A 19,025-nucleotide genomic window follows, 5' to 3' on the forward strand; every position below is an offset into this window, starting at 1 on the left:
GCCGCCCACAGCCGAGTCCGCAACCGGACAGCGAGACACCCCCACTCCGGCGAAAAGCGCTGCACTTCGTCCCCCTCCCCGAGGGGGCTGGGGGCACCCCAGCGGCTGCTCCTCGCTAAGGGCCCCACGTAGAGGGGCCAGGGCCCGGTGGGGAAGGGGGCTCAGCGGTGCCCCCTACCCCTGTTCCCTCCACGGCGGTGGCCGCCGTTACCTCCAGCCCCGGGCAGGGGGCAAGGTGCATGCACGACTGCCGCCTGCCCTCCATGCATTTAAAAAAAAAATATTATTTTTTTTTTTAAAAAAAAAAACAAACCACACACAGAAACGCGAGCCATAACCTTCCTCTGCAGCTCGCAACACGCTCCTCTCCAGCCCCCATTCATAAATGCAGCCGAGCATGCGCGGTGGCGCCTCGGTGCCCACCCATTCATAGAGTCGGGCTGCCGCGCGTGCGCAGGAGGAGTCGCTGCCCTCCCATTCATAAAATAGCCATTTTCCCAGGCAGCGGCGGTTGCAGCATCGCGGCCGCCGCTGACAGCGCCGCGCTCGCAGCTCGCTTCCCGCAGCTCAGCCACCGCTGCCAGGATTCTCCCGGGTCCGGCCCCGGCCCCCCTCGTCCGCCTCGGTTTTAGGATTAACTCGCCTATGGAGAGATGGTCTTAGCTGAGTTATTTAAAGTAAGTACGAGAGCTCTGTTTCTGAGCAAATGTCAATTATTTTTTAGTAGAAAAAAAAATAAAGCCTGCTCCCCGAGGAAAAGCCTTGCGCTCTTTCTAGATGCATTCGTCTAGTCCCTTGAAGATCACTGGTCATAAGCATGTTTCTGGCTATGACTACTCTACCGGCAATTATCTGTAATTTTATATAGTAGATAGCTGCCTGGTGCTTCACAACCCAAGGGAGACTGCATCCCTTCTTGCAGAAATTTGTATTTGTGTTCCTGCGTTTCTTATTTATGCCTCTCTTCTGTGTTCTTTCATCAACATCTGCATTTGGTGTACATATATGGCAGGCAGATTTCACCATACTTGTGTCGGGTTTATTTGCAGGGCTTTTATAGGAGAATAAAGCTCTTTTTTCTGTTGATGGGTTGTCCTGTCCTTCATTGCTTTTTCCTTACCCAGAAAATAGGCATGAATATATGGTCACCTGGGCTGACAAATAAGAATTGGATATTTCTTGATTTGGAATATGAAAACTGATCATACGTATTTCCTCTCATTTCCAAATCCCTCTGTCTTGTTAGTGTCAAGTAGTTCTGAGCTGTCTCCATAATAGGACACTTCAGAGATCAGGCACTGGTGTGTCAGATCTTTTCTGCATGACCTTTGCTCTTTAGCATTTTATTTCATACAACTGTCCTTTTTTTTTGGCCTCAGTGCCTTATTCCATCATTGTTCTGTTCATTGTCTTTCTGTACACTCGTTTTAAATCTGGATAGCTTATATATTTTAAAGGTTAGATAAGTAATAAAAGTAATAACATTGTGTGCCTAAAATAATTTCATTAAGGTGTATGAAATATATTGTATATGGAGGAAAAAACCTGTCTTGGCTGCTCTTCTCTACCAACTGTGTAGTAAAGATAAGCCAGGATTTTATTTTCTGGTACCAGTCCTGGCGTCACAGGAGAAAGACAAGCCTAGAGATGACATGTTCTGAAAATTCATTATCAGAAGGGGAATGGAAAAAACAGAAATGGGCATATAAAAGGCACAGAGGTCTTAAAGGAAAGCAGGACTGAAAATGCAGGCCTTGGGAATGGCAGTGCAAATTAATATCAGCATTAATCACAGGAGGAAAAGACTTCACTTTTTTTCTTCCAGTGACCGAGGGTCTGATTTCTTGATTTTTAAATCTTCTATAGCCCCAAGTTTTTCCTTAAAGGGTGAAGGAGAGAAGGAAAGAGAAAAGGAAAAGCATCCCTGACTTATCCGAAGTAGAAAAGGGATGTTCTAGATTCTTTAAAACTTCTTCAGCTGCTACCTTTCTTCCATACCATGCTAAGGGGTACAGTATGTCAAAAATCAGCTCAGGAATTGGTGTTTAACTAGTAAAAGACAAACCCAGCTTTCCCAGTGCTAAGACTTCCCATCTCTTTTATTTTGGGGTAAAGAATAAAGCTACAATTTGTGCGTGGAATCACAATGATCCTGATGACTGGCTTCCCCCTTCTCCATATAAAAATGAATGATAGTAGGAGGAAGGGTTGTTCTCAGTTATTGGAACCCCACTGGGGATGTCTCATTGATGTTCCATTTTCCATGGGCTACTGTGTTTTCTGTTGCTAGAAGGGACTTTATATTGGTATTATAAAATTAAAATGACTATTTCTGAATACTGCAGTCCTTTTGAAATTCTCCATGAAGTATGGGCAAGGGAGAAATTATTTGTTCTCCTCCTGAAACAGCAAAACAAAAGCTGTTTTCATGGAATTGTGACTTATTCCCAAATCATAGTGGGAAATGCAACATCTCAAAAAGCAATCCCCTCCCTGCACCCCCCCCCCCCCAATCATCTTGTCAGACTTCAGTGAAATAAAACTCACAACCCTTGCAACACCACAGCAATAATTAATTCACAGTTCTGACAACTTTTCAAATATTAATGTATTTTATGCCTTTAATCGTATTACTGTACTATTTTCCAAATTCAGCCCGGTACTCAAAACTGCCTTGTTATAGGCAAACAGTTGCTCGAGTACTGATTGGTTTTTATTCTTTTTAAATGCAATGCAATGTATTTCCTTAAGAAAATATAATATCCTTCTAGTATGTTTATAATTTAGTACCATTAGCTTAATAGGACATATCTGAGCTTAGTTTTCTGACCTTAAAATAAATGTTCTTATCCAATAAAAAGCCTTGACTAAGAAATTGCAGTCCCTAGAGATCTGAACATTAGTGGGCTAAAATGTGCTTTATTCACTTGCACCATAGGAACAGACTTCAACTGGTCAGAGACAGTTTCTTGGAAGTCTACAGGTCTCATTTCCCAGCTTCTGCATTTTTATGCTCTGACAAGAATTTAGTGTCTCATTTTAAAAATGGCAGGTTTCCCCAATAAGCCTTTTTTTTTTTTTTTTCCTTATTACTGGTAGAGGAAATTCTAGCTGTCCTTAGCTAGATAAGGCTGCTAAAGAGGCAAAGAAAAAGAGTTAATATAAATATTTTGTTAATATTAATACACACTTTATGGAAAAGAGCTGCTTTTTTTTCCTTTTTAAAGCATTTACAGCTTGACTCAAAATTCAGACAGACTAGTTCAGTCTTAATGAACTCCAACATTATATATTATTCTTAATCACAGATTAAAAACATGTGCTTACTGAAAGGTTGCCTTTAACTAAGTGTTGTCTTCCCTCTTTAAAAGCTTTTGTTGAACCTTTTGTCTTCCATCAGTAGCAGCGTGTCCCTTGTCACTGCTGGGAGGTCTGGACAAGAGGATGTCCTTAATTCCAAACAAAGGCAGAGGCAGAATTTGTTCCTTTATCGCAGCTCCTCCTCTGCTGGGACTCAGGAAAGCGACTCTTTATTGATCCCTCCCGTTTGCTCTGGTGGGAGTGAACCTGGCCCAACAGCACCCTGCCAAGTCCCAGGTCCCTGCTCTGCCATGCCTGCCCCAGCTGCCCCACTTAGTGCATATACTCTGTGAAGCCCTATAGATCGTCCCTTTGCAAGTACTTCTGGATAGCAAGGATAGCTCTTAGACCAGTTACCCTGGCTTTGTTGTCAATGCATGTCCTGCATATTTCCCTCTTTTCCAAATGTCTGTAGGGGGTTGCTTTAAATTGCTGGTGGGTCCTGGCCTCCATTGCCATGCCAGAGCCAGCAAGGCAGGGTTTGTGCATATCCCTGAAGCACAGGATGCAGCTGTGATCAACACTTTCTAGATAAGGTTTTCTGGACTGTGCAACCAAGCCACCATAGGAGAAATAATAGTCATTACTGTTCTAAAAGCAGTGACAAATCAGAAGAATTTTGCACTGGTTACCATTGATCCTGCACAGTGTTGACTTGCACAGGCCTTGAAATATGTGCCTTCCCTTGACAGTATACTACTTCAAAGTATATTGTTTTCTATTATGATATTTTTTTTGTATTCAGACTTATCTGTAAAGACTCTACTGATTTTTGTTCTCTTCCTGTTGCCCTATTGTTTCAGAAATCCATCTGTCCAATACAGCAAAGAAAAAGAGAGAATTTCTGCAGTACGTTTACGGTAACTGTTACTACCCATATGTTAATCTTAATGGAGGTGATTGTCATATCTCTTTCAGAGACTGTAATTCAGTTTTTGCATGAATAATATCAGGTCTAGTATCATACTAACCAAGAGGAGGTGTGATCCAGCTGTTAGGTAACAAGATTCAGAGGTCTCTGGTGTGTACCCCTCACCATCACTGACCCATGACAAAACTCCAGGCCTTACCACAGCTCCAGTCTTGTCTCCCACAGGCAGCAGTCAGGGCTTGGCCTTTCATCTCTCCACAGTAATTTTTGTATCCTTTCTTCACAAAAGCTTGTGATGCTTCAATACTTGGAAAATTCTTGGAAACCTCTGATCAAAAATACTTACTGAAAACTCAAGTTTGCTTTACCCTGCTTATGGTGAGAAGGCAGAAGGCAACCCTTTCCCCATACCATTACTCTCCATCCATCTAGTAGCATTATAACCACTATAGATGTCCTAGAGCTCACATCCATGGCCACAGCAATAGGCAGCACTGCACCGCCTGCATGTTCAGCAGCTCCCTCACATTATAGGGCACAGGTCCAGGCTCAAGAAACGGGCCACCAACAATGTGACAGAATATACACAGGACAATCCAGCGACAGCAGTCCCAGGAAAAATCTCCATTTTTGGAGGCAAGCGGCTCTTCCCTGACACTGGTGTTGTTCAGACACAACAGAAGGGACAGGCTACTCATGAGGTATCATTAAGGCATAATTCATTAGAAGATAATAAAGTGACCCCTGCTCTGGTACATGCAGCTTGCAAAGGATAGAAAGAGTTATTGGGGGCTACGTTACTTCTCTGACCATACTGGTGGTCTCTCTATAAGCAAACACATGCCAAGCAGCATTTTTAGGGCTTTTATTTTCTACAGCATTTAAGGCTAAGTCCAGATATTTGCATGTCAGCATCTCACGTCGAAATTTTCTGCATCTTTCATAAACGGGTTGGGCAAAACTTTGGTATCTTGTACCTGGTGCTGGGTGGACAGGATGTGGGTCACAGGAGCACATTTTCCCATTTTTCTGTGCACTTTGCTGGGACTATGGGCACTGGGAGTCATGCCAGCACTTCCCAGAGCTGGGTTTTGCAGGATTGCTTCCACATAGGACCCGTTTCTGGACTTAAATCTGGACTTATTATTCTTTTGTTACTGCATACATCTAGAATGTGTTAAAGGTGACAAAACTTACTAAAGTTATTAACTAATAGGTAACTGAGGCAGTTATAAACATTTTATATTTCTGCACTCAGTAGAGATTTAAGTCAAGATCCATTTTGTTTTTCAGTAACTGGAAGACAAGTTATCCAACTCCACTTTGAAAATAAAGATACTAGAACCTTATTGCTTCAAAAATTGTTCTGAAGACCTTAATGAGAATGAGCTTTCCTGGGGTTTTATGTAATTTTCTCATGGAATTGCCTACGAGGATGTAGCTTTCTATAAAATTATGTAGGCAAGTCCAAAATCCTATAAAAACATAAGATTGCTTTTGTTTTAATTTCATGACTAAAAAATCTTACAAAACTTTTGAATCTGAAATAATACCAAAACATTTTAAAGTAACAGTTGGTTTCCTACAACTTTAGGACTTGTAATTATCCAGTACAATATTAATTTTAAATTGGCAATATCTTAATGAAGAGATGAAACAAGCACTGCAGCACATTTATGTACCTGACTTTTGAATCCAACTTTACTCCCTTGGAAGGAATTATATTTTGACTCTAAAATTTTATGTGGTGAGCAACCAAACAGTCCCAGGATGGCACAGGGGAAAATAAATTTTCTCTACATGGGAGTTTGTGGACATGTCTGCTTTGAAAAGAATGTCATTGTTTCACCTACCTCTAAAGAATGAAAAAATCCTGATGTAAGAACATACTCATTAATTTTTCTTCCTGTTGTCTGCTTTCAGAAAATTGCCTGTACAATTGCAACCAGTGAATTTGTGCCTATGATAATGCTATAATATGTCTGTAATTACTGATGATCGATCAGAGATTAACTAGTTTTGTTTACAAGTGGTCTGTGTGGCATTTTTTCTCAACTAAAATGCAATTTGCAGTCAGACTGGATTAGGGCAGTGGGCAATAAAGGCACTGCATAAAGTTTTGTAGATTTTGCAAAATTATGGTGCTTAAGTATCTTAAACCTCCTATTCTACATTATCTCTTCTTTGATTTTTTTTAATCTACAATTTTCTTTAAATGACATGTCTTGTTACATTAAATCTGTTCAATTTGAGCAATTAATTCAATATCTGCAGGCAGTACCCAACTGCGAGAATAAGAAGATCTGTTCACGACACTGGCATCACAAACTTCAGTCCTTTCTTATTGCAGCAGATGAGCCCTATGAGCAGATACATTCTTTATAAGGGGCGTTGCATTTGCAGCTCACCTCTAGTAACCATCCTCTTCTCGATTAGCCAGGGTGGCTGCCACAGGAACTCTAGTTAAAAGTGATGAGGGGATAGAAAGGGGGAGATGGACAGCTCAGTTTATTCTTTCTTGCCTTCTCCCCCAACAAAAGTGGCTCGCATTTGCCACCACTTCTACCCGGGGCTGCTTCAGACACACAGTGGCCAGTTCAATGTGCCATATGCTGAATTATGTCGCTTCAATATTTGAGCCAACACTAGCAACTCCAAGACACGGTTGACCACTCTGAACCCTACCTTGCTCACATGTGTGAGCCTTCAGAGCCAATGCAAGGGCCCCAAGGTTACACTCCTTCAGCTCTTACCCTTTTTCAACGTCTTAAGTTCTGCCAGGTCTCCCCAAGCATTAATTTTTCTTGGGGATGTGCCTGGGATGGAATCTGCAGTTTATAAGATACTAATGTTGCTGCTCAAGGCAACACTATCTTTGCTGACAAGCACTCTGTGTGCATGGTGGGCTCCTGGTAAGGAGGTGAAGAAGGGCATGGTGTCCTGCTTCTGCAGTAGGAATGAGCTTTCCTGCTGCTGAGCAGACATCTCACCACATACTCCTGTAAACAATCACGAGGTATCCTTGCATCTGCCTGCAAACTGACTGCATTTCAAAGGATGACATGCTTGTATTGCTCCAGTCATCCTCAAATGGTTCTGGCTGGTTGCAGCTGCAATTTTAACCCATCCTGGGGAACACATCAACCAAAAAAGGTCAGGTTATGATGTCTTGAAGCATCTTCCAGGGAAGTTACCAGGATCCATGCATGTACCCAGGCAGGCATGCCTCAGCCTACAAGACTTCACAGGAGCAGTCTGACTTCTTGACTTTGCTTCTGATCCAGGGCAAGTCCTTAACCTGACAACTTGACTAGATTCCTCTTTGCCATGAGAGATGGAGTGCTGTCTGTGTACACAGCTACCTAATACCTTTTGCTGAAATCTTTCTTTTTGTGGGATGCGGACATAATGCTTAAAGCAGAAACAGCTCAGGGAGAGATGCATTCAAAGCATGTGCCAGTGTAAGCACACAGACAAAAAAACCTGAAGCAACCACACCATAAAATACCATCATTTTTGTCATCTGGGAAGATCCCAGTGGAAGAGAGCCTCCTCACAGGATGAATGCCACCCAGCTCACTCTCTAGTTCAGCACACAAACATCTTCGTTTGACCTGGATCTGTCATCAGCAATCTTACTGCACTGCTGAAACTTCTGGTGACAAGGCCAGCAACAGCAACATAGTTAGAGTCCTTTGAAAATTCCATAAGTACTGGAAATGTGTACCTCTTAAAAGTAGCTTGAAAGGTGAGAGCAGCTAACTGAGGAAACCCTCTGCTCAGGAGTGAGAAGGCAGTGAGAAGTTGAAGGACCACGTGAAGCAGCAGCACCAAAAACCAGTAGGTTATATATCTATCGTGGTTTAAAGGTGATCTTCAGCAAGAGAGACATTGCGTCCAGAGTCTGGGAATTAGGAGAGCTGGGTCTTGTCCTCACTGAGAACTTTTATCCATGTATATGCCCAAATATCTGCAGTGTCTTTGAGTTTGCCATGTCAGGGCTTCCATTCCCCTTGCTCTGCAGAAATAGTTTGCCTGTTAGAAGGACAATTTGAAACAGTATTATAATGAAAAAAGATGATGAACCATTTTCAGTATTAACTATCCTAAAGTGTGGTGTGTAGTCCAGGGTTCATCTCCTTTCTGTAATAATTAACTCTGAAATCCTGATTAGCATTATCTCAGTTAAGCCATCTTTAACATCTACCAGCATATGGCCATGTCTTTGTACCAGGGGTTTGGGTGTTTTAAGAGTAGCCGTGACTATACTTCTCCAGATTAATCTGATGACATAACTTCCATGTGATGTCATTGCTCGCTCTGGTCTATTGCAGACTGTGCAAGTATCGAGTTAATGTAAAGCCTAAATGCCAACTCCTGTGTGCTGCTCCTGTCCCCAGGAGTGCCAGGGCAAGGGGATCCTGGTGCAGTGCCACCAGCGATGCAGAACACCCTCGACATGCCACCCTGGGTCAGAGATGCCACGTATGGGGAAATCAGCATCAGATCAGCCTGTCTGCATTGACAGAGGTGGTGGATGCTGCCTAAGGGCTAAACAGCTCTCCTCCACACACATGCTGGCACACAGTGCACCTTAAAATAGATAATGATCCACAGATCCCCTCTAAACCTACTGTGAATAGATCAAACTGCAGAGACTTGATAACAAGTGGGAGTGAGTTCAGGCCAGAATACAGCCCCATGCTAGAGATTAACAGTTATGAAGAGTCAGTGAAGACAGTACTGCCAGTGACATGAAGGAGCAGATAGGCTTGGAACGTTGTTCAGCGTGCCACCATTTCCTCCAGCTACCTTCCATCTAATATCAGATCTGCTGCACTTACACTTGGCAGCCAAAACAGCTGCATCTCTCTCCTTAAAAAACATAACAAATGCCAAAAAAACCCTATGAAATCAAATTCTTCCTGCAAACATAACACCTGGCTGATACAGAACTATTTCGCTAAACTCTGTCTTGCAACGAGTACTCTTTATATCAATCATGACACTGGATTCTGAGGTACAAGAGGAAATTGAGGGGGTTTTTCCCTCTGCGTGCCCCGTAGTTGTCAGAATCATTGCTTCTTTTTATTTTTTACATAAAGTAAATAGGAATAGATGCTTTAAAAAGTCTCTTGTTTCTCGAGTCAGGATGTCAATGAGCTATGAATAATGACAAAAAAAAATCCAATGAATGGCTAAGAGCCAGCAGAGAGTTTTAATTAATGAAGAGAAACAGCATAAGGTCTGCATTACAATAATCATCATTACTGCTAGATAAAGCACTTCTTCCTGCTCATCTTGTGCAGTGGACAAAAGGAGCCTGGCAGGCAGGATGCAGTGCCAGCATCCAGAGGCGGCATGTGCCGTACTGACCGCATGTTGCTGCTCTGGCACCCGTCCAGCATCAGGCCTCTCTCCTATTGATCTCAGGAGAACTGGCAGATTTTCAGCCCCTCAAATGCCAAGTAAGCTATCAAAGCAACAATTTACAAATAGAATAGTAGACTCCAGTAACATTTTTCAGTGGGTAAGAATGCACTTCCCTTTCCGCTTCCAAAAATGTATAATTAGTTCATGCTCCAGTTTTTGTAGCATTGTGGTAAATTTAGGAGGGGTGTGGTATGTGTGTGCTGTTGCAGAAGTACATAAATTCACACACGCACAGACACACACAGACACACACACAGACACTCTCTCTCTCTCTCTCTTCCCCTCCTTGTGTGTGATTTGCTTGTAGTTGGTACAGGTTTTTTCCTGACTTTTTTTTCAGACTGCTGTAACATCAAAATCTTCTGTTGGAAAAGGTTAATTTGTTTGTCTGAACTCAAACAACTGGCAATGCCTTAAGCTGTTCGCTATTTCCTCTTTGTTGGTACCAGAAGCTTTTCCCCTCCTGCAACTTGCTCTGAAGTTTTGCTCACCACTTCTTTAAACTGATCTCCAACATTATATTATTTATGAATAAAGGTCACCCCGTGAGGAAATGGCACATCTACTAGAAAACAATGTGCACTTTCTAAATTTGAACCAAGTAATTTCCGTTCTTTGATTTAAGTTTAGTTACTTCCTGTGGTTTCTTGTCCTATGCCGCTGCTGAATCTTTGGATCGTCTCCAGGATAAATTGCACTCTTTCAATGAAATTAGAAACTGTGGCAATAGATGGCTTAGCTAGTATAGCTGGTAAACAGCACTTAAGCTAAATATTAGTCCACTTAGTGTTTTGAAGAGAGTGCCTAAGTACCTGCCCGAGGTGACATATTGAGTCTGACCTGTGTGAGTGCTCTCCCCGTGAGCTGTGCCCATTCACTCCCACCTTGGTTTGCAACCAGACAAGCTGCTGAGCAAGAACCTCCACCTCAGAAGGGCTCAGAGCAGCCTTTGAAACCAGTAGAGATGGGACACTTCCTTGACGAAGCCAAACCACCCTCCCACAAGCAGATTCTGGGTTAGCAAGGGCAAGTGCTCAGTCCCACGCTCCAAAGCATCTTTGTACCAGGCCAACGCTCCTGGCAAGCCAGTTTTGCATCAGGTTTTTTTAGGGATCAGGGTCAACTGGGGAAAGACCCCAAACCTTAGACGAGTTGTTTCAGGCAGTTTGCTGACAGAAGTAGATGTGAATAGACACCACTAACTCTAAGATGTGCTTTCCCTTAGTAAAAATGAGGAATGAGCACTCTGGGAGCCTGCAGTAATAATGGTGGCCTTCCCAGGACCAGGGGAGCTAGATATGGCCAAGTTTAGGGAGAGGAACACATTAGCGAAGGAGGAATGACACACTTTATACCTGGGCAAGTGCTCTGACTCCCTCAGACACACGTTTACCTTTTAAGATCTTCTGCATAATAACCAGCCTTGGTAAAGAGCCCTGTTTGGGCTGGGGTTGCAGGGTAACTCAATAACAATGTGCTCTTTCTCTCTCCCATCCCTTTTCTTTCTCCTTTCCTTCCCCCAGGATACTTAAGAACAGATTTTTCACCAGTAATCAGACTGCTTTATCAATGGAGCCCCGGATTCCCCACAACATCACCATTGTCCCCAACTCTGTGATGGTCCAGCCCTTGCTGGACAGTCGGATCCCCTATGGGCGGCTACAGCATCCGCTCACCATCCTGCCAATTGACCAAATGAAGACAACTCACATAGAGAATGATTACACCGACAACCCCACCGCTTCCCAGCTGGCAGACCAGAAGCGTCCCCAAGGCTCCCATGAACTTGTCTTGACCAACCAGCACCTGCAGCGCTGTGAGCAGGATGTCACCCACCCCTGGATTTCATTTAGTGGGCGCCCCAGCTCCATCAGCAGCAGCAGCAGCACATCTTCAGACCAAAGGCTCTTGGACCACATGGCCCCAGCACCAGTGGCAGAGCAGTCCTCCCCCCGAGCAGTTCGCATTCAGCCCAAGGTGATTAACTGCAAACCCCTGGACCTGAAGGGACCTGTGTCTCAGGAACTGGACAAGCACTTTCTACTGTGCGAAGCCTGTGGGAAATGCAAGTGTAAGGAGTGCGCGCTGCCCCGGACTCTGCCTTCGTGCTGGGTGTGCAACCAAGAGTGCCTGTGCTCAGCACAGAACCTGGTCAACTACTCCACCTGCATGTGTCTCGTCAAGGGCATATTCTACCACTGCACCAACGAGGACGACGAGGGCACATGTGCTGACCACCCCTGTTCCTGCTCCCACTCAAACTGCTGTGCCCGCTGGTCTTTCATGAGTGCCCTCTCCCTGGTGTTCCCTTGCTTGCTCTGCTACCTGCCAGCCACTGGCTGCGTCAAGCTGTCCCAGAGATGCTACGACCAAGTGAGCCGGCCCGGATGCAGATGCAAAAACACAAACAGTGTCATTTGCAAGGCATTGCCAGAGAGCAAAGGAAGCAGGCCAGAAAAGCCCTTTTGATGGTTTGGGAGGATGCTCCACAGAGTGGGGTGGCGTTGGCTCTTTTTAATAACCTGTGTTCTGAGGATAATATTAGCCTTTGGCCTTTAGAGAAAGCAGAAGCAACTATTTCCACAAACTGAAGCACTTTGGGATATTCAGGGTTTTGGAACTGGTCACAATTTAAATAGATGGGGCCAAAGGAGGAATCTTAATAATGTAGTGTGAAGGCTGAAAACCTATCTATATTATGAAGTACAGCTGCTTAAAAACTCCTGGTTTGGACGGATGGCTGCTCGCCATGCCTGCACACCACAAGAACCATTAACTGCTTGCTTGGCAGGCACGGCCGCACAAGCAATACCTGTTCCCAGCCGAAAAAAGCTGCATTGGATTCATATTCAGGGTGGGCCTCTTATTTTCGCTTTCCTCCCAAACTGATTTGCTACCAGCAGCCTGTTGAGTGATGGGCTAACTCCCTCTGCCCTCCTTCCCCACCTGCACACCATTAGAAGGGCCAGTTGCATGCAAAGTACCTGTTTCTCAAAAGCTTTCTGTGTCCCTCAAAGATTTTGAACCAGAAGTAAAGACACAGTTCGTATATTTAAGGGTCTTTTAACATCTAGGCATACTGCTTTCTTTGAACCCACCTGGCCATGTTGATTTGGACTGTCTGTTTAAAGCAAGATGGTAGCAGGGTTGCTCCCTCCCCAGGAAGAATAGCAGCAGGATGCGTTCAGGCAGTTGTATCAACATTATGTCTTTCTGTCTGTAAGCTGACCCTTAGCATCAGGTTTCACTCAAAGGAATATTAATTTTGCATCAACAGTACAAACCCACTCCAGAAGGATGTTGGTCGAATCCCCTTTCCCCAACACGTATGCTTGCTCGTCCAGCACTGGGGCAAAGGGAATCTTAACTCATGCCATAAAGTGAAGATGTTCAGCATTTGTTTCTCTAAACCTCTTAAGCTCTGTTAAGAAGTCACAAAAAAACTAAGTGTATGATACACATAGGTGTATTTTTATAGGGATATGAATCCAGTACCTCCTCTCCTGGAACAAGCTCTTCTTTGCTCATTGAATATTAAGATTTAAATTTTTTTTTATCTTGGGGATGAATGGGTTTTGCTTGAAGTCCAGCCTGTTCCCCCATCTCTATTGCTGCTGTTTGACTTTTGCCTCCTCTGTAGTAAAATGTGTCTTTTAAAATGTCGAGAATGCTTTTAATGTTTTAGTGTTAACAAACACTACGGAAAGCCAGGGGAGGGAAAAAAGAATGTGCCTACGGTTTTCAGTAAGCAAGTATTATCAGCTTTGTCTGTGCACTCATCCTAGGGCAGGTTCTGCATTCCCTGAAGATGCAGTAACCCCTTTATCTTGACAACTGCAAGGTGCTACATAAAAAAATTTGTCCAAACATGCAACACTGTAATATGTAGGTAGGTACTTGTTGCATGCATAAAACTGATCTAGTCTTTCTTTCCTTTTTTTTTTTCCTTTTTTTTTTTTAATTAAAGGAAATTTCCTCAGTAAATGAACAGCAGTGACAGTGAAATGTCATCTCTAATTAGATAAGCAATAGGCAGAGCTCATGTAGCATTTCCAGGAATCCCAACTGCTTGGTACAGTTGCTGCGTAGAGGTTGGCAGGAGCATACTGGTGGGACTTCTGGTGTCTTCTGTTTTCAGAATTCATTTAACCTGGATGACTTGGGGTTTAGTTAAGCTTAATTGTAGGTATCTATTGAATGGGAAATTAAAAAACAAACAAGCCCAACAAACTTTCTATATTTATAACATTTGCTAGCTTGTATATGATTAGTTATAGAAAAAGGGTTACTACGTCTGTCACCAGATACCGGTTCCTGTAGTTTATCCTTGTGTTGACCGTATGGAGACACCAGAAAGAAGGAAGCAGGTGGGGATCCACAGATGTATTTATTATCTTGCACAAATTGGAGGGGAAAAGATAAAAGGAAAACCAGCCCTAAACCAGCTGAACTGTTGGTTGAATGTATAAGGTATTGTATTTAACAAGAGAAATTTTTTTCCTAAGATGCAAACAGGCTAGGAAATGCAGCAGGAGAGGTATTAACCTGCTGCCCTCCTCTGTTGTGGGACCATACATGTACAAATGGCCTCCACCTATGGTTGTTTTCCCTTTTTGACTGGCTGTTTCTGGGGGATCTGTGCTGAAAATCTGCAATAGCAAAGCCCATGGCTTAGGCGCATGGTCCTTGCAAGCAAATATAACGCTGGAGTGGTCGCCACGGTGCCAATCTACACTCATGTACATGCACCCAAGCAATCCTGTATGGATTTACTTTCATTGTACATAGCTGTAAACTATTTCTCTGTTGGTTTCTTTTAATATGTAAGTCCTGCTTTGGTATAAGGCAATCCCATGCTGGAAGATTGTAAAGCATTAGTGGATGTGTTAGAGCAGTGGTAAATGTAGCAGAGCAACCCTCCCGCTTCAGCCTCCCAGGACAGCGACTGGACTCTGCTCCATCAGCTCCTGGCCCAATACATGGCAAGAAAGCACCAAGCTCTTTGCAGAGTGCTCAGGACGCTTCGGGGTCAGCTGAAGCAGAGCCTCTGTGCTGCACCACAGGGCTGGCAGAGGGTACATCTCCAGTCAGTAATGTCTTTATTCCCCTCTCTTCCCTCATCCTAATGCCTCCGTTCCCCCATCCCCTTGTAAGGTACTTGGGTCTCCTGCCACCCCTGAGATGTACCATGGGCATGGTGCGATGTAACCTCAGCCACAGCGAGGGCATGGAGATGGCAGCTCTGACTGTCTTCCCTGCAGGTTGGGTCCGCCCTTGCAAACTGAGGAACTGTTGCTAATTAGCACAAACCTTGGGTGTGATGTTTGCTCTCTGGCCATGTCAGTGCAGTGGGGTGGGACCACAAAGGAGAGGTGAGGGCAGGTTCCCCAGGACAGATGGTGTGCCTCCACAGCACGGCTCTGGAGGAGGATAGCAGGGCTCTTAAGCATCACCGCCCTGAACTGCTAATTGCTGTGGCAGGTTCATTGCTGGGGGTTTGTCATCTGCCCACACACAGAAGCAAAGGCCCAGAAAGCAAGAAGGGGTGACTTTACGGCACGCTGGCAATGCCACACTATGTCCCAAGCTGGAGCTCACCATCAGCAGAGTGTCTTCAACAGACAAATAAACCATCCCCGTGCCCTCTGTCTCAGTGCCTGCTGAGTACAAGGAGTTGCTACTAAAACCGCACTGTTGCTCCCCAAGCACTGGCTTTCCCACCTGGATGAGCCCTCGCCCTTTCGCAGCACTGCGTATTCCCCCTCCCACCCTGGACATGCTGATAGTTTCCCCCCTTCTCCCGTTACCACCCCACCCCATAAACACCCTGAAAGGTTACCACAGAAGGTTTTCTTTGTATAGAATATTTATTTTGAAGCTCTATTTTAATAGTATTTATTTTAGAAAGTCTACTATTGTAAGAGTTCTTCTGTTTGTGAAGAAAAACAAGTACTGATGAATGTACTGATCTAGAAATTATATATATATAAAAAATATATATTGTTAAATATATAAATGGCTGTTGTGGTTTTTTTAGAAAAAAAAATCCTGAAGAATGTTTATAGCAATTATTCTAAAAATACAAGCAGAGAGTACCCCAAATCAGTTATTTGATACTATGCATACCAGGAGCGATTGAGGGAGTCAAGAGCTTGGGCAGGCTAACTTGTAACACTGATGACATGATGGCCCCAGGGACACCGGCACCTGGTGCAGACACCCCTCACCTGGATCAGGATTGCAGACCCCAGTACACACCGTTGGTAGCTGCAACATGCACCAGCGTGGCAAAGCTGTGGCAGGGGCAGAGCATCCCTGAGGGAAGAGGAACCCCCAAGCTCCCAGCACAGCGGGGAGCTCCTGCAACTGACAGCCAAAGCCACAGCAAGGGGAGCCCCAAAGGCATGCGGCCCCTCGCTGGGGTGCTCTCCAGCCCCACCGATTTATTCCAGCCAAGGAACGCAGGACAATGCTGGAGTTGTTCTGCCCTACAGCCTGGCCTGTCAGGGTGCACATCATCTAAATGTCCCATAACTCACCCGCAGTGGGGAGAGCTAGGTCCTTGGTGAGGAAAAATACCCTACTCTGTCCACTTGTAGGAGCAATTCTTCCCTTCCCTCCACCTCTAAAATACACCAGGGATACTTGCATAGAAGTCAGGCTGCTTCTTCCACAGGGCTAAAGCTCAACCCTTAGCGTGAAAATTTGGATAGAGATTAAAAAAACAAAAACAAAGAAACCAACAAAAACAAACCCAAAAAAGCCCAAAGTCAATGGTACCTACTGCATAGAGGGATTTTGCTGACAGGCATGTCCCAGAGCCTCCCTCGACATTTCAGACCCACTCCCTGCTGTCCTGCTTCTCATTTCTAGGAGCAGAGCCTGCACTTTACACTGAGCAGCCAGGGATAGGGTCTGCTCAAATGCCACAACCACACCGATGGGTGTGAGCATGGTTGGACCATGTGAGACAGGGACAGAAGTCAGAGGAGAAGGCCAGGAGGGCTCTCCCCGCCCAGCCACCTTCCCTTGCACTCATCCAAATGTTAATAATACAATCAGTACACAGCCTCAGGCAGGTATAATTTTCATAATTTATGAGTCTCCAGAATAGGAGCTCCAGGCTCTATAGTGTTTGCACACCTTTCAGCAGCCTGTGCAGGGCTCTGCAGGGCTCCGCATCTCACAGCAGCGCATGCCCTGCATTGCCCACCTGCACCTGCCACCCCTGGATACCCACGATTCGGAGTGCCTCTACACACATGGAGCAGGAAGGGACTGAAAACGTCTCCTTGTTTCCCCAAGTCATTAGAAACTCTTCCCATTGACAGTGGTGTTAGCCCTCTGCAGCTACAGCCATGACCCAAACTCCTCCCCAGGGAGGGCAACGCGGTGCAGGATGAGAACCCCAGCCCCATTTACTAGTGGCACAGGGTAGGATGCAGTAGCTGGCGCCAAGCACAGAGCCTGCCAAGGACAACACTGAGTCACTCATGTGCGAATGCAAGCGGCCGCTCGCTTACAGCTGCCTCACCAAAGAGCAGGGCATTGTTTCCTTCAGTTATTTATTTTTAGAGACAAAAAGCTGAAGCTGCTTCTATGGTGTGATTTACCCAGGTGGGGCTGTGCTGCCAACACTGGCAATGGGCACCGCTGGGGCCCTGGCTGGATTTGGAGCATCCTCCAGCACTGGCCAGCCCCCTCTGAGGTCTCTCCAAGACCCCATGCCTCAGGGCAGCCAAAACTCTCTGACGCCCCACAGTAGAGAGGGCTCGAAAAGCACAAGGAGCTGGCAAGGACCAATTCACTGGAGGTATTTTGCCCTTTTTTGCCCTTATGCGAGTCAGAGATGCCCCTGCTTGCCCTGCCTGGCCCCCAAGCCACATTGTGGGTCCCCCAGCTCCCATCCATAGGCACACACCACCCTTCCCCCTCCTCCCCCCCTCCCCCCCCAGCTTTGGCTGCTGCCTTATGTGTCACCAGCATCACATTAGACTGCTAAAAATAAAATCTCTGGTTATTTTTCACCATTCTGTTATTTATTTGCATGCACTATAGAGCTATGACTCATTAAAAGACATGCCGTCTTTTGTGCCATCAGCAAAGGTAACCCAAGTACTTTACCTGGCCTGAAATAATATTATTGAAACAATAATGTTGAATTAGTCACTGGATCAGATAAAGAGACAATAACTGCACTGTACAGATCATGACATCTGATGCAAAAAAATTTGCAGTAAGGAAAAGATGCTGAATTTGTTATGCTGGTCATGGGTTTGTGTTTGTGTTTTTTTTTAAACAAACAGACTGAGCCAGGATGTATAAATTTAGATCAGAGTTTGGCAACACTGACTGATGTCTTGCACATAAAGCTTTAAAAATATCAACTCAGTGTTCACATCTCTCTGCTGGAAACAAATCAGAGCACTCTTGTTGATTTGACTAGTAGATGTTAAAGTAATATTTTTTTTTACACCATTTTCAATAATTGACCAGTGAAGGAAATCACATCCAACACCATGAGCACAGGTTATGAAATGGCAAAGAGATATATAGAGCTGAAAGTATAACAGACTTCTCAGTTCACTACCGGGTCCAAAGCAACCACAGCTCTTGGAGGTCAGGCCAGAAAGAGAATTTCTAGTGAACTAAAGCATCCAAAACACCCATTAAGCAATGTGTTAGTTCTGAATGAATGGGCTGACGGTTATAGGAATGAGGTAAAAAGCTAATTTTGAAATTTCCTTTAAAACTATTTTACTAAAATATGTGCTTAATAAAAATGCTGAGATTTTTCCAAGGGTTTAAAAAACACCCTTCCTGAGATGTGACATCTGCCAGCTTTGCCAGCACCAGGAGGAGGGGATGGGGACAGGAAATAAGCAATGTTGGGCAAAAGTTGCATCCATCCTTGAAGACAAACACTGTGATAATACAGCTTCACACCAAAAATGATATAAAGCCTTGAAGATGGGGCTTTTCATTCCCTGGAAGCTCTGAGGTGGGTGGGGCTTTTTTTTGGCTGGGGAGCAGCATGCATTCTTCCATGGTGAGACATCTCTGCAAGAGCTAGGGGAACAATAGACACGATGTGATCCAGGAAAAGACAGTAAACTGCAGCGGGCATCAGATGCCCAGTTTGAAAGCTGAGGCTTAGGCGGTGCAGGGATGGCTCAGCACCCTGCCATGGTGGACCCAGCAGGATCCAGCCCTCCCAGGCCATGTGTGCAGCACCACTCGCTCTCAACCCTGGGACCAAGGCAGAATCTGTCCCCCACGCGCAGCTCTTCAAAGCCCGTAACACCAGCGTGCCTAAACTTCTCCAGTAAAGGATTTTTTCAAATTCTTTGCAATTATACAA

At 44.7% G+C, this 19,025-nt stretch overlaps 1 protein-coding gene across 2 annotated transcripts; it reads left to right on the top strand.

Annotated features, from left to right (window-relative positions):
- The first annotated feature begins 512 nt into the window (after positions 1-512).
- Positions 513-15,658, top strand: SPRY4 (sprouty RTK signaling antagonist 4). Of its 2 annotated transcripts, XM_056350198.1 has the most exons (3): positions 513-677; positions 4,164-4,220; positions 11,188-15,658. In XM_056350198.1, the coding sequence occupies exon 3, from the start codon at positions 11,234-11,236 to the stop codon at positions 12,131-12,133; it is 900 nt and encodes a 299-aa protein (XP_056206173.1). In that variant the 5' UTR covers positions 513-677; positions 4,164-4,220; positions 11,188-11,233; the 3' UTR covers positions 12,134-15,658. The 2 variants fall into 2 exon arrangements, with proteins under 2 accessions (XP_056206173.1, XP_056206172.1); XM_056350197.1 differs by lacking the exon at positions 4,164-4,220.
- Positions 15,659-19,025: the final 3,367 nt, after the last annotated feature.

Source organism: Falco biarmicus, chromosome 8 (genome assembly GCF_023638135.1).
Source record: "Falco biarmicus isolate bFalBia1 chromosome 8, bFalBia1.pri, whole genome shotgun sequence".
In the NCBI taxonomy this organism is placed as follows: Eukaryota; Metazoa; Chordata; class Aves; order Falconiformes; family Falconidae; genus Falco; species Falco biarmicus.

Bases quoted from the DNA above. Each gene is read 5' to 3' on its own strand.
- SPRY4 (XM_056350198.1), top strand. From the start codon at position 11,234: ATGGAGCCCCGGATTCCCCACAACATCACCATTGTCCCCAACTCTGTG.